The sequence below is a fragment of the Aquarana catesbeiana genome, linkage group LG10 (genome assembly GCF_042186555.1).
Source record: "Aquarana catesbeiana isolate 2022-GZ linkage group LG10, ASM4218655v1, whole genome shotgun sequence".
NCBI classification, from domain to species: Eukaryota; Metazoa; Chordata; class Amphibia; order Anura; family Ranidae; genus Aquarana; species Aquarana catesbeiana.
In genome coordinates this window covers 11,198,261-11,213,394 of record NC_133333.1, presented here as the reverse complement: position 1 = coordinate 11,213,394, position 15,134 = coordinate 11,198,261, and the positions used below count along the sequence as shown (strand labels likewise).

General features: G+C 43.7%; 1 protein-coding gene across 1 annotated transcript in view; it reads left to right on the top strand.

Moving 5' to 3' along the window:
- Nucleotides 1-14,924, top strand: part of HAUS5 (HAUS augmin like complex subunit 5) — a gene marked incomplete in the record, with an annotated part of 30,538 nt that extends 15,614 nt beyond the window's left edge. The window contains 5 exon segments of the mRNA XM_073601620.1: nucleotides 2,582-2,727; nucleotides 4,194-4,308; nucleotides 5,289-5,427; nucleotides 8,725-8,857; nucleotides 11,845-14,924. Of these exon segments, the coding sequence (XP_073457721.1) occupies nucleotides 2,582-2,727; nucleotides 4,194-4,308; nucleotides 5,289-5,427; nucleotides 8,725-8,857; nucleotides 11,845-11,971 (660 nt within the window).
- Nucleotides 14,925-15,134: the final 210 nt, after the last annotated feature.

Genomic DNA, 15,134 nt, shown 5'->3' with positions numbered 1-15,134 from the left:
CCTTTTTGTTTCCCCACAAATAGAGTTTTCTTTGTTTTGGGCTATAAACAAAAAAAGAGCGATCATTTTGAAAAAAAAAAAACTATTTTTTTAATTTTCTTCTGCAAAAAAAAGTAAATCTAATTTCTTCATCAATTTAGGTCAATATGTATTCTGCTACATACTTTTGGTAAAACAAAAACCCCAATAAGTGTATATTGATTGGTTTGCGCAAAAGTTATAACGTCTACAAAATAGGGGATAGATTTATGGCATTTTTCTATTTAATTTATATATATGTTAATAATTTTATATATTTATTATTAATTATTCATATAATTCTATTTATTATTTATATATTTAATTTTTATATATAATATTATTATTGTCGTCATCATCATTATATATATATATATATATATATATATATATATATATATAGATATATATATATATATATATATATATATATATATAAATGTTTACTAGTAATGGCAGTGATCTGCGATTTTTAGCGGGACTGTGACATTGCAGCAGACAGATCAGACACCTAACTGATGTTTTTGACACTTTTTTGGGGATCCGGTGACATATCAGTGATAAAAATATGCACTGTCACTGTACTAATGACAGTGGCAGGGAAGGGGTTGACGGGGGCAATCAAGGGGTTAAACGTGTTCCCTCGGTGTGTTTACTAACTGTATGGGCGGGGGGGGGGATGGATGGGCTGCCTGGGACAACACACAGATCCGTGTTCCTGCATAGCAGAAAGACAGGATCTCAGTGCCATCCCCCCGACAGAACGGAGATCTGCCTTGTTTACTATGGCAGTCCTCCGTTCTGTCTCTGTGGGGAAGATCGCGGACATAAAGTCCGCCGGACCCTCTGGCTCCCCCCGCTGGCCAATCGGCGCGGGCTCCCACAGATTGCCGTGTACAAGCCCGACGGCGATTTTGAGCAGCCACGCCAACATGGCGCAGTATAACTGCGGCGGCTGGTCGGCAAGTGGTTAAACACTTATGCATTTTAGGGGGTTTGAATTTTTGACCTGTAAGTTGTTTTTTTTTAATACTTGTTATATATTATATTAATGTTTCCATAGATTATACTTGCAGGTTTAAAGTCGTATTAAACCAAAAAGCAAACTTGGAAAATGTTGCATTTTAACAGTCATTAGATGTGGTGGCTGCATTCGTTTGTTTTTTCTTTTTGATTTTGACTTTGTTCTCCTTTTTTTTTTTTTTTTTTTTTTTTTTTTTTTTTTTTACATAGATAAATATATATAGTAGAAAAATCAGAAAGAAGAAAAAAGTAATTCATATAAAATATATTTGATTTCTCATTGTTTGCTCTCTCTCTCTCTCTCTCTCTCTCTCTCTCTCTCTAATCAGAAATCAAATTAAAAAAAAGTAAATAAATTATAACATAACATATTATAATAATGTATATCAAATATATATAAATTTAAAAAAAAATTTTTTATATATAATAATTATATTTTTACTTTTTTTTTTTTTTTTTTCTTTCTGATTTGTTTTTCTACTTCCTTCCCTTTTTTGTTTTGTTCTTTATGTTTGTTTTTTTAATTTGATTTCTGATTGTTCGTTTTTCTGTTGGATCCTTCAAGGAAAAAATTAGGGATGCACCGATTATATCGGTCACTGAAAATAGTTATATATTATTGGTGGTTTGTTGATAAAAGAAAAGGTGCTGATAATAGGGCGGCACAGTGGTGCAGTGGTAGCACTCTCGCCTAGCAGTAAGAAGGGTCACTGGTTCGAATCCCAACCACGACTCTACCTGCTTGGAGTTTGCATGTTCTCCCTGTGCCTGTGTGGGTTTCCTCCGGGTACTCCGGTTTCCTCCCACACTCCAAAGACATGCTGGTAGGTTAATTGGATCCTGTCTAAATTGTCCCTAGTATGTATGAATGTGAGTTAGGGACCTTAGATTGTAAGCCCCTTGAGGGGTAGGGACTGATGTGAATGTAACAATGTATATGTAAAAGCGCTGCGTAAATTGACGGCGATATATAAGTACCTGAAATAAATAAATAAATAATGGCATGCTGTGTCCCATTGAGTTCGATGCAAAAAACGCCCCCTCTTGACTGCAATGCAAAATTGCGTCCCATTGACTTTAATGTAAAAATGCCAGCCACATTATCAAAATGTCTGTTTTTCAGTTTTGTTTTCGGCTTGGTACAGCCTGAATTTTCGGTTTCGGCACCGGAAATTTTCATTTCAGTGCACCAATGGAAAAAATTGATTTTTTTTTTTTTTTTTTTTTTTACAAGCTGCAACATCTTTTGTCGCAACTCGGCACTGCTGAAAATAACACATGCGGACATTTTACAAACCTCGTCACGGACTTGTGTACCCGGCTGATGGAAGTGGAGCTTTTTTTTTTGAGGGCTCGTCGGCACCTGTAAGAGCCTCCAGGTTGGCAGCTTGGAGACCCCGCTTGGTTGGGCGGGGCATGCTGGGAGTTGTTGTCCCCCCTGAGGTCCTGGGCGATGAGCGACTGACATTTGGCGGTGTTGTGGATCCGAGTAATAAACATTTGGCATTATTCATGGCTGACCCTCCTCCTATCTTCACAGGTGCAGAAATTCGTCACGGAGAAGCTCCTACTGCGGCCGCAGGAAGTCTCCCAGGAGTCTCAGCGCCTGAAGGATTCCATCATGAAGGACGTTAAACATTTCTCCGCCATCTCCCTCCCGGCACTTCAGAAACTCTGCGCAGACGGGTGAGCGCTTCTCCGGTCAGACATGGAAATTTGGGGTTTGCCTTGGTTTGGGGGACCCAACTTAACTCCTTCCCGCCGACCGCGTGAGAGCTGATTGGAGGGAAGGGACACACGCTACCCCAGCACACAGGAACAGAGCTGAAGCTGTCAATCGCAGGCTGTGTGCTGGAGCTCCCCACCCCCGTCACTCTTTTTCTCTTGGTGTCAGGAAAACTTGTCAGAAGTGACTCGTGCAGATAGCAGAGCAAGGAGGCAGCAGACAGACGTGACACTTAGTGCTCTGGATTGAGACAAGTACACACTATAGAGGGATATGCTTTGTTCATATTTCATGTCTGAGGTTTACAACAATTTTAACTACTTTAAAGGATAAGTTCACCTTTTTAGAGCATGTGCACCCTAAAATACATGTGTAACATGTTATAGAATGTCCCCACCTCACCCCCTGAGATCTCCCACCCGTCCCCTATTACGCTGCCTTCTCAACTGGTATGGCGGGTTTAGATGGATCGGCATATACCCTCTTGCCCAGCAAATCCAGCGATGTCCTGCTGTGATCTGCCAAAAGCCGCCACACCCCAGGTCCCATGCCACCGCTTTCTTTGTGATGTCACCTGGAGGCCGGCCTGATAATGCTCAGCGGGGTCCGTACAGCCTCAAAGCCTCCGGGGATCTGTGGTTTAAGTATCCCAAGAGGCAGTGGGCAGGGGGTCATTCTTCAGGGGGTGGGGGACCCTTCAGGCCAAGCTGAGAACCACATAAGGGGCTTCCCCCCCCCCCCCCCAAAAAAAAAAAAAAAAAAACACTTTTTGAATAATGTTGCTTTCTGGGTTCTTGGTGGGGTGTTTTTTTTTCTTTTTTTTGGGGAGGGGGGGGGCGGGGCTGTGTGTGTGGTTGTTTGTTTTTTTGCTTTTTTTTGGGGGGGGGGCTGTTCTTTCCTTCTTTCCTTCCTTCCTTCTTCCCTTTCTTCTTTCTTTTTTCTTTTTTCTTTTCCTTCCTCCTCCTTTCTTCTTCTTCTTCTTCTTCTTCTTCTTCTTCTTCTTCTTCTTCTTCTTCTTCTTCTTCTTCTTCTTCTTCTTCTTCTCCTTCTCCTTCTCCTTCTCCTTCTCCTTCTCCTTCTTCTTCTTCTTCTTCTTCTTCTTCTTCTTCTTCTTCTTCTTCTTCTTCTTCTCCTTCTTCTTTTCCTTCCTCCTTTTTTCCTTTCTCCTTCCTTTCTCCTTCTTCTTCTTTTCCTTCCTCCTTCTTTTCCCTCCTCCTCCTCCTCCTCCTCCTCCTCCTCCTCCTCCTCCTCCTCCTCCTCCTCTTCCTCTTCTTCCTCTTCCTCCTCCTCCTTTTTTTGCTCCTCCTCCTTTTGCTCCTCCTTCTTTTGCTCCTCCTCCTCCTTCTTCTTTATTTTTTTTTTTTCTTCTCTTATTATTTGGCATTCTCCTTAATCTGATTGCTATCCTCTCATTGTTACTTTTTAGTGTAAATGAAATCCCGGCTCTGGACCTCTCCATCAACCGTCTGACGAACCCCCTCTGTCCGTACTATAATGTCTACAAAGGGATCTACACTAGTATCGGCCTGCCTTTATATAAGGTAAGTCACTGCAGGGACCCGGGTTCCTAAACAGTAAGTAGTGTGTTCTCGGTAGCACAACAGTCAGTTTTATCATATTAGTTTAACGCCTTCCCATTGGTCCCTTTTTGAAGAGATCATGACGTTGGAGGCGTTTCCTGGGCTGCCCGAGCCTGTGATCAGCCATCACCACGATCAGGTGATCAATAACCCGTCCTACCAGCTGAAAACTAGTAATAAAAATAATACAATTATAATAAAAACGATTTGGTTTTGGAATATGATCCATCCAGAAGAGGGGCTATTGGGAATGATATAGAGATGCCCGTAGGTCTTTTTTTTTTTTTTTTTCGCTAACCCTGATGAAGGGGGCACTCTCGAAATGCGTTGGCTACAATTTCGATTGTCCCCAACCGACCACATCAATCCCCCCCCCCCCCCGACTTCTATCGTACTAAAGTTGCATCTGGGCCTCTTAGTGGTAGTGTGGCATTTCAATCTTTGTTACATCACACTACAAGGCAAGCCGCTCACCCGGAAACCAGATTACTTACATCGGCACTTTAAGTGAGAAAACCCCTTTGGGTCCCGCCCTATTTTTCCACTTTCTTCAACTGGAAGCTATCGGTGACTGCGCTGTCGCAGTGCTGGAGGTGTCTAATTGAGCGCGCTTTTAGCACCAAAAAGTACACATGTGGCAGCGTAGAATAAGGCCCTCCTCTGTGCAGCCACATATATTATGTGTACAGCTTCGGGAAGCCACGAGTGTCTTATTGAGATCGATTTGTAGAGGGAATGTCCAGAAGTCAGAGATGATTTAAATTAAAATAAAAAAGGGAATCGCTTGTCTCTCTCTGAAATGTGTGGACATGGCTGCCACGTAAATGGTGAATCAATGAATCTTGGCCTCTGAGAGACGATCATTAGCATTGAAAATTACTGACACAAGGGCGGCCATTTTGTTCTTTCACCAAGCTGATCGTCTCCCTTTGATCTCCCAGGCTCCGGAGACCATCCTCAGTCATGTGGCAGAAATGAAGAAGCAGCTACTTTTCCTGCGTTGTCAGTCAAACAGCCGCAATCAAGCCGTGAGCAAAATTCAGAATCAGCTACGGAAGAGCCAGAGCCCAGACACTGACGGTCAGCGGAGTTCTTCTTCTTCCTCCCGGCTCTTTTCCCTCCTCCCTCCCTCCCTCCCTCCCTCCCTCCCTCCCTCCCTCCTCCCTCCTCCCTCCTCCCTCCTCCCTTCCCCCTCCCTTCCTCCCTCCTCCCTCCTCCCTTCCTCCCTCCTCCCTTCCTTCCTTCCTTCCTTCCCTCCTCCCTTCCTTCCTTCCTTCCTTCCTCCCTCCCTTCCTTCCTTCCTCCCTCCCTTCCTTCCTCCCTCCCTTCCTCCCTCCTCCCTTCCCCCTCCCTCCTCCCTTCCCCCTCCCTCCTCCCTCCCTCCTCCCTCCCTCCCCTCCTCCCTTCCTCCCTCCCTTCCTCCCTCCTCCTCCCCCCCTCTTTTCTCTTCCTCCCTCCTCCCCCCCTCTTTTCTCTTCCTCCCTCCTCCTCCCCCCCTCTTTTCTCTTCCTCCCTCCTCCCCCCCTCTTTTCTCTTTCTCCCTTTTTCCCTCCTCTCTTCTCCGTTCTCTCTTCTTCTTTCCTCCTCCTTCCTTCCTTTTCCCGACTCCTCCTTTCTCCTCCTCCTTACGTTTCCCCCTACCTCCTTCTCCCTCGTCCCTCTTCTCCTTTTTTTATTTATTTATATGTAGCACGGCCCCCTAAGGAACTGCTTGGATTTACCTGCTCATCTACACCACCATGACCTGATGAACATTACAACCCCCCTGACATCCTCCCTCCTCCCTCGTCACTCCTCCCTCCTCCCTCCTCCCTCCTCCCTCCTCCCTCCTCCCTCCTCCCTTCTCCCTCCTCCCTTCTCCCTCCTCCCTCCTCCCTCCTCCCTTCTCCCTCCTCCCTTCTCCCTCCTCCCTCGTCACTCCTCCCTCCTCACTTCTCCCTCCTCACTTCTCCCTCCTCCCTCCTCCCTTCTCCCTCCTCCCTCCTCCCTCCTCCCTTCTCCCTCCTCCCTCATCACTTCTCCCTTCTCCCTCCTCCCTTAACCCTTCTCCCTCCTCCCTCGTCACTCCTCCCTCATCACTTCTCCCTCCTCCCTTAACCCTTCTCCCTCCTCCCTCGTCACTCCTCCCTTCTCCCTTCTCCCTCCTCCCTCCTCCCTTCTCCCTCCTCCCTCATCACTTCTCCCTTCTCCCTCCTCCCTTAACCCTTCTCCCTCCTCCCTCGTCACTCCTCCCTTCTCCCTCCTCCCTCCTCCCTTCTCCCTCCTCCCTCATCACTTCTCCCTTCTCCCTCCTCCCTTAACCCTTCTCCCTCCTCCCTCGTCACTCCTCCCTTCTCCCTCCTCTCTCCTCACTTCTCCCCCGTCACTCCTCCCTTCTCCCTCCTCCCTCCTCTCTCCTCACTTCTCCCTCCTCTTTTTCTTTCTCCCTCCTCCTTTTTCCTTTTTTTTTTTTTTTTTTCCTCCTCCCTCCTCTTCTTCTTTTTTCCTCCTCCCTCCTCTTCTTCTTTTTTCCTCCTCCCTCCTCTTCTTCTTTTTTTTTTTTTTCCTTCTCCCTCCTCCCTCTGGGTTCAGACATCTTTGTACCACCTTAAAGTAATAAGTCAGACAACTCTGTGCATTTATGTTCTGATAGCGTTTACTAGAACAGTTCCAAGAAGATCTATACACACACACAGTGCCTTGAAAAAGTATTCATACCCCTTGACATTGTTCACATTCTGTCATGTTACAACCAAAAACGTAAATGTATTTTATTGGGATTTTATGTGATCGACCAACACAAAGTGGCACATAATTGTGAAGTGGGAGGAAAATGATAAATGGTTTTCAGAATTTTTTACAAATAAATATGTGAAAAGTGTGGGGGGACATTTGTATGGCGCCCCCCGGAGTCAATACTTTGTAGAACCCCCTTTCTCTGCAATTACAGCTGCAAGTCTTTTTGGGGATGTCTCTACCAGCTTTGCACATCTAGAGAGGACATTTTTGCCCATTCTTCTTCTTTGCAGAATATCTGAAGCTCTGTCAGATTGGATGGAGAGCGTCTGTGAACAGCAATTTTCAAGTCTTGTCACAGATTCTCAATGTGATTTAGGTCTGGACTGTGACTGGGCCATTCTAACACATGAATATGCTTTGATCTAAACCATTCCATTGTAGCTCTGGCTGGATGTTTCGGGTCGTTGTCCTGCTGGAAGGTGAACCTCCGCCCCAGTCTCAAGTCTTTTGCAGACTCTAACAGGTTTTCTTCTAAGATTGTCCTGTATTTGTCTCCATCCATCTTCCCATCAACTCTGACCAGCTTCCCTGTCCCTGCTGAAGAAAACCATCCCCACAACATGATGCTGCCACCACCATGTTTCACAGTGGGGATGGTGTGTTCAGGGTGATGTGCAGTGTTAGTTTCCCCACACATAGAGTTTTGCTTTTAAGCCAAAAGGTTGAATGTTGATCTCATGTGACCAGATCACCTTCTTCCACATGTTTGCTGTGTCCTCCACATGGCTTCTCACAAACTACAAACAGGACTTCTTATGACTTTCTTTCACCAATGTCTTTCTTCTTGTCACTCTTCCATAAAGGGCAGATTTGTGGAGAACACGACTAATAGTTGTCCTGTGGACAGATTCTCCCACCTGAGCTGTGGATCTCTGCAGCTCCTCCAGAGTTACCATGGACCTCTTGGCTCTTCTCTGATGAATGCTCTCCTTGCCCGGCCGGTCAGTTTAGGTGGACGGCCATGTCTTGGTAGGTTTGCAGTTGTGCCATACTCTTTCCATTTTCCGATGATGGATTGAACAGAGCTCCGTGAGATGTTCAAAGCTTGGGATAATCCTTTATAACCTAACTCTGCTTTATACTTCTCCACAACTTTATCCCTGACCTGTCTGGTGTGTTCCTTGGCCTTCATGATGCTGTTTGTTCACTAAGGTTCTCTAAAAAACCTCTGAGGGCTTCGCAGAACAGCTCTATTTTTACTGAGATTCAATTACACACAGGTGGACTCTATTTACTAATCAGATGACTTCTGAAGGCAATTGGTTCCACTAGATTTTAGTTAGGGGTATCAGAGTAAAGGGGGCTGAATACAAATGTACTCCACACTTTTCACATATTTATTTGTATAAAATGTTGAAAATCATTTTCCTTCCACTTCACAATTATGTGCCACTTTGTGTTTGTTGGTCTATCACATAAAATATATTTCCATTTTTTGGTTATAACGTGACAAAATGTGGGAAATTTCAAAGGGTGTGAATACTTTTTCCAGGCACTGTATAAATCCTGTATAACAATTATAATGTATGATTTGGGACCCCTATTAAACATTTCTCTCTTCTACTGTTCTGTGGTTCACCTTTCTCGCCCCCCCCCCAGCCCTGCTGAAGCTGTTATCGGCCCACTATGCCCAGCAGACCGATGAGCTGGTTCCAAAGCTGCAGCGATTGATCGAGCAATGTGAGAAGAGCCAGGAATACGGGGCGGAGGCTCAGGACACCATCAAGGACTGGTAGGTGCAAACACAGAGCGGGTCACCTGTACAAGGGTAAGGGGCGAATCCTAAGGGTCGGGGGGGGGGGAGAATCCAGTTTAAGAATGGGAAAAATTAGAATATTGGAAATTAAGGTCCTGTGACTTTTTTTTTTTTTTTTTAATTTTTTTTTTGTTTGTTTTTTTTGTTTTTTGATTTTTTTTTTTGTTTGTTTGTTTTTCTGGTTGCAATAAATTTGGTAAGCAAAATAATCCTCTAAAATAAGAAATTTAAAAGGGCAAAAATTGCACATTACTCCTGGGTATGCCCAATAATCGTTTTGTTTTGTATAAATATACCTTTTGAAATCCAATAAAAAAAGAATTTACAAAAAAAATAAAAATGGAAATGACTGTGTAGTCCATGTTCACAATGGAAAGGTAATGTGAAACTATGGCGCAATATTAGACAATTTGCTTTTTTTCTTTTGACTTATAAGTAGGGATACGGAAAGGTTTAAAGTCTTACTGAAAGTCCATTGAAAAGGTACTGGAGACAGTTGTTGCTCCTAAAAAAAAAAAAAAAAAAAACCGTATTGAGTAACCTAATGTACATATAAAAGTAAACAGGAGAGGGCGCCACCTTCTAAATGCAGACTTTTTTTTGTTTTTTTTTTTTTACCACTTTGGTACGGACTGGGCACATTTACCCTCTTCCTGCCCAGGCCAATGTTCAGTTTTTACAGCGCTGTCACGTTTTAAACGACAATTGCGCGGTCGTGCAACACTGGACCCATATGAAGTTTTTAACATTATTTATTTTTTTTTTTTAAAAAGAGAGCTTTCATTTGTAGGTATTTAATCACCACTGGGGGGTTTTATTTTTTGTTAAACAAATTAAAGAAGACTGAAAATTTGGGGGGGGAAGAAAAAAAGGTTTTTCTTCGTTTTATAAAATGTGATAAATAAGTAATTTTTCTCCTTTCGCTTATGGGTGCTGATGAGGCTGCACTGACGGGCACTGTTGAAGTGGCACTGACAGGCACTGATGTGCGCTGATGAGGTCTGCACTGATGTGCGCTGATGAGGCTGCACTGATGTGCGCTGATGAGGCTGCACTGATGTACGCTGATGAGGTCTGCACTGATGTGCACTGATGAGGCTGCACTGATGTGCGCTGATGAGGTCTGCACTGATGTGCGCTAATGAGGCTGCACAGATGGGCACTGATGTGCACTGATAAGCGGCACTAATGAGGCGGCACTGATGTGCGCAAATAAGCGGCACTAATGAGGCGGCACTGATGTGCGCAAATAAGCAGCACTAATGAGGCGGCACTGATGTGCTCTGATGATGCTCGACTTACTGGCACTGATGTGCGCTGATGAGGCGGCACCGACAGGCACTGATGAAGCTGCACCGATGTGCGCTGATGAGGCTGCACTGATGAGGTGGCGCTGATGAGGCTGCAAGGATGGGCACTGATGTGCGCTGATAATCATCACTATTGAGGCTGCACCAATGTGCGCTAATGAGGCTGCACTGACGGGCACTGATGTGCGCTGATGAGGTCTGCACTGATGTGCGCTGATGAGGTCTGCACTGATGTGCGCTGATGAGGTCTGCACTGATGTGCGCTGATGAGGTCTGCACTGATGTGCGCTGATGAGGTCTGCACTGATGTGCGCTGATGAGGCTGCACTGATGTGCGCTGATGAGGCTGCACTGATGTGCGCTGATGAGGTCTGCACTGATGTGCGCTGATGAGGTCTGCACAGATGGGCACTGATGTGCGCTGATAAGCGGCACTAATGAGGCGGCACTGATGTGCGCTAATAAGCGGCACTAATGAGGCGGCACTGATGTGCGCTGATGAGGCGGCACTGATGTGCGCTGATGATGCTCGACTTACTGGCACTGATGTGCGCTGATGAGGCGGCACCGACAGGCACTGATGAAGCTGCACCGATGTGCACTGATGAGGTGGCGCTGATGAGGCTGCAAGGATGGGCACTGATGTGCGCTGATAATCGTCACTATTGAGGCTGCACCAATGTGCGCTAATGAGGCTGCACTGACGGGCGCTGATGAGGCGGCACTGACGGTCAATGGTGGGCGTTGTGATGGTGCTGCACTGATGCACTGATTATCAACGCAGACCACCCCATCAGGAAGGCCGCTTATTGGCTCCCTACTCACGTGCTGTTAGAGCTGCACTGGGAAGCTGCTGGTGTGTGGCAAATGGTGTATAGCCAGGCTTGAACCCAGGCACCCTCTGAAGGTTTCGGGAATTCGCTTCGGCTGCCACACACCAGCAACTTCCCAGTGCAGCTCTACATTTACCAGCTGCTTCCCTGCCAATCTCTGCACACCATGGCCACTCCATAGAAGGTAGATGATATGCTGACTTTGTTCTTTCATGCAGTGAGTGAAAATTTTGTCTTTTTTTTTTTTTTATGTTTTTAATAAATCGTCTTCACTTAAAAGGTGGCACCCTCTCCTGTTTACTTTTACATGTGCACAATAGATCGGGGGGTTAACCACTTTGCAGGTGGGGGGGGTTGAGTTGAGGGTACACTTGCTCATGCAGATTCAAATAAACGGAGGGTATCCATTTTTGCTGCAAGTTGCTCGGATCTTGAGAAGTAAGATCACGGGATCGGTGCGCTCTTGAAAGCAGAGGCTCCACTGATATCATTTTGCTGGCTCTGATTAATCTGGGACTGTTTAAGGTACCCCCCCCCAGCAACCTCCTGGAGGAACCCTGGTTGAGGAAGGTTGCTGTAGCAGAGGGTCTCAAGCTGGCGGCCCTCCAGCTGTTTTGCCTAAACTCCAAGCCCCATCATGTCTCTGCCTGAGGGAGTCAGGCTTTGTAACTGTCAGCCTTGCAATGCTCTCATGGGACTTGAAGTTGGGCAAAACAGCTGGAGGGCCTCCGCCAGTTTGAGTCCCCTTGCTGTGGGGCGTCATTCCGTGGTTTTTTTTTTTTTTTTCATCTGACCCTTTTTTTTTTTTGACCCTTCACAGGTGGGAGCAGCCAGCCCAGATGTGCCTGCCCTGGGAGCAGAGAGGAGGTCTGACCTTACAACAGTGGCGCGATCGTTGGACCCTAGCTGTGACGGCGTTGCAGAGGACTTCAGGAGGCAGGAGATGATACGTCTTTTACATTTTTTTTTTTTTCTGGGGAGGGAAGAAACGATCGAGAATACTGCCTATAGCAGAAAATTTGTAAACTGACACAACTACTACGGGAGCACAGAAGAATTTTTTTTTTTTTTTTTTTTTTTTTTTTTTACTTGCACACCAGCCACTTGATGGCGCTGTAGAGGAAACTCAGCAGGTTTTACGTTGACTTTGGCACAGCATGGCCTGGGATTCTCTGTTTTAATTGGCTGTCTATGGTTTTGGTGGGCAGGTCCAGACAACTGTTCATTCAAAATAATAAAAAAATCTTTAAGAGACAAAATGGGACTTTTAAGGCGCCAAACGCAAAAATTTCACAAAATGACATTCTGTATAAGGGGCTCCTTTTTTTTTGTTTGCTGGGACTTGAAGTTCTGCAGCAGCGGTTGGATTCCCCAGTTGCCCAGTTTTTGCACATCTTTCCGAATTTTGCCGTTTTATAAGACTCAATAATTTGTTTAATTAGACTGTTTTCAGTTCTTTATTAAAGAAACGCTTACACAAAAAAAATTTAAAAGTAAATGCGTTGCATTATGTGTAAAGAGCTGTTGATGAGGGACAAGGGCCTCTTCCCCTCAACCCTGGCCGGTGATTGTGGGGGTGAGGGGGGTAAAGGGAGAGTGTTTTGAGATTACGAAACGCGTCGGCCGTTTTAAGTTATGCACAGACACTAGTATTAAAAGGTTTTGGACTCAGATCATTTGGTCTGGGGATCTCTTTTCACAGGTGGATTTTAATCTTTGGGTCCCCTAGTTAAGGACTACCCTGTTTTTGTTGAGAGCCACGGCACCCCATATGAATCCAGTTGACTTTTTTTCTGTCAACCAAGAAGTCCAACCCAGAACCTCCAATACACACGGTTCAGGTTTTTAGTTGTTATAGGTGTGTGCTTCGGGAAAATTTACGCCGCCTGTTCTGGTGACCATTATCACTGAGACGGAGATTGGAGGCAAATCCCAAAAAAATTAAAGTTGTCACCAGAAAGAGAGGGAAAATCTTCCTATGGGGTCTATCGGCTTCCTGAATGTTTTGGATAGATATCCTCTCATCTCCTTTTTATGTATTCTGTCCTGGAGACCATCTCCCCAACTTGAACACAGACCACAAAAAAAAAAAAATTAAAAAAACACTTTTATATCCAGATCTAACAAAAATAAACACATTTTTTTTATATATATTTTTAAAATAAATAATTCAATTAAAATGATTTTAATATATATTTTTTTTATTAAAGTATATAAAATATACATTTAGTGTGACAAGATACAGAAAGGAGTAGATGTCACAAGTATAATCTTGAGTCATAATAAAAAAACAATTCGGAAGTATACATAAGAACCACCAGAAAACATGGATCATATATTTAAATGTTTATATTAAAATGATATAAATACAAAACATTCTCACTGTATAACCAGAACTAACAAAAATAAACTAATTTAAATTATTTTTAAATATTAAAAAAAATGAAAAATAATTGTAATTGAATTATTTAATTTAAAAAGAATTAAAACTAGTTTTATTTTTGTTCTGGATATACAGTGAGAACGGTTTGTATTTATATCATTTTAATATGAAAATTTAAATATTTAAAATTATTTTTATTAAATTATTTAACTCAATTTTTTCATCTAAAAATGATAGAAATCCAAAACCATTCTCACTGTATATCCAGAACTAACAAGAATAACCAAATTTGAATTACTTATAAAGTAAATTAATTCAATTTAAAATGATTTTCATTTTTTTTAATATTTAAATGTTTGGTTTGTATTTTATATAAGAGAGTCAGACTAAAAGTAATGCAGGACCTACGTTAAAGTCGCTGTGGCTTTAAGTCGCACAGATATGAACGATACTCATTGGGGGGAAAAAATGGGGTGCAACTTGTCATGCGACCTTGGGCATTCAAAGTCGCATGACAAATCACACAAGTGTGAAGTTGGATCCCAAGTCGCAGGACGTGTGAAATTCAGCGCATGTCTATGAGAGCCGTTCCTACTGAAGTCGCTGCGACTTCAGAAAAGGTTCCTGCCCTATTTTTGGTCCGACTTTTGATGCGACTTTGGTCCAGAGAATGTAAAGTCGGATCAAAGTGGCTCTTGTAAAGTCGCAATGCAAGTCGCACGAATTTGCCGTCTCACAATGTGAAAAGAGCCTAAAGTATAATTACAGTCGATTCTTTTATTTATTTATTTTTCTTTATTCATACTAAAAATAATAATATTGTTGCCAAAAAAAAAAAAACAACCTCCCATAGAAGGCATCGTCCTGTCCTGCCTTGTTGTTGAGACGGAGTTTTTTTTTTTTTTTTTTTTTGGCCAGGCTTCACAAGGTGAATTTTTTTTTTTATATACAGGTACCCCTTATCTGTATAGGCAGGTCCACTAAAGCCGGCCATAGAAGGTTCGAATCTCAGCAGGTTCAGCAGGGACCGGCCAAGATTAGAACCATGTATTATGGGCAGGCTGATCGTACCCAAGTCCATTGATTGATCAACTTGGGTGCAACCAGCCTGTCGGATTTTACATGCGATTTATTTCTAGCAGCTATCATAGCTGCTAGCAGTAGTCACTGGGAGAACACTGTGTTGATGGGGGGGGGGGGGTCGAGGTGGTCGCAGGAAAGAAAATCACTCCATCTATGGCCAGCTTCACACTTTGAAGTATTTCCTGTGTTCAGTGTCGGGAGATTTCTCTTCACTTCCTGTCCCGGAAAGCTGAAATTCTCCTCTCACCTGCTTCTTCTCTATATTCCTATCAAGAATGTGTTGGGTCAAATGTGAGACATCGGGGGGTCTGTTTGTTTAGAGTTTCACCAAAGTTCCCCAGTGGGCTCCTAAAAAAAAAAAAAAAAAAAAAAAAATTAAATAGTAAAAAACAAAATATTATTGTGAATAAAAAAAAAAAAATTGTAAAAATAAACTACTGACACCATTCTCTGTCCTGCTGACACTGTCTCTGTTTTAATACATTTTAAAATGTTTGTGTACATTTATTTGTGTGTGTTTGAGCTTTGGGGGTGCACCCTAATGAGCGGGTCTCCAAACAAAGGGCCAGTTAACTGTCTTTTCAGACTTTAGGTGGGGGCCAGATGGTGGCTAGCGGGGGGTAGAAAATGGTCCCGGGCCCAGA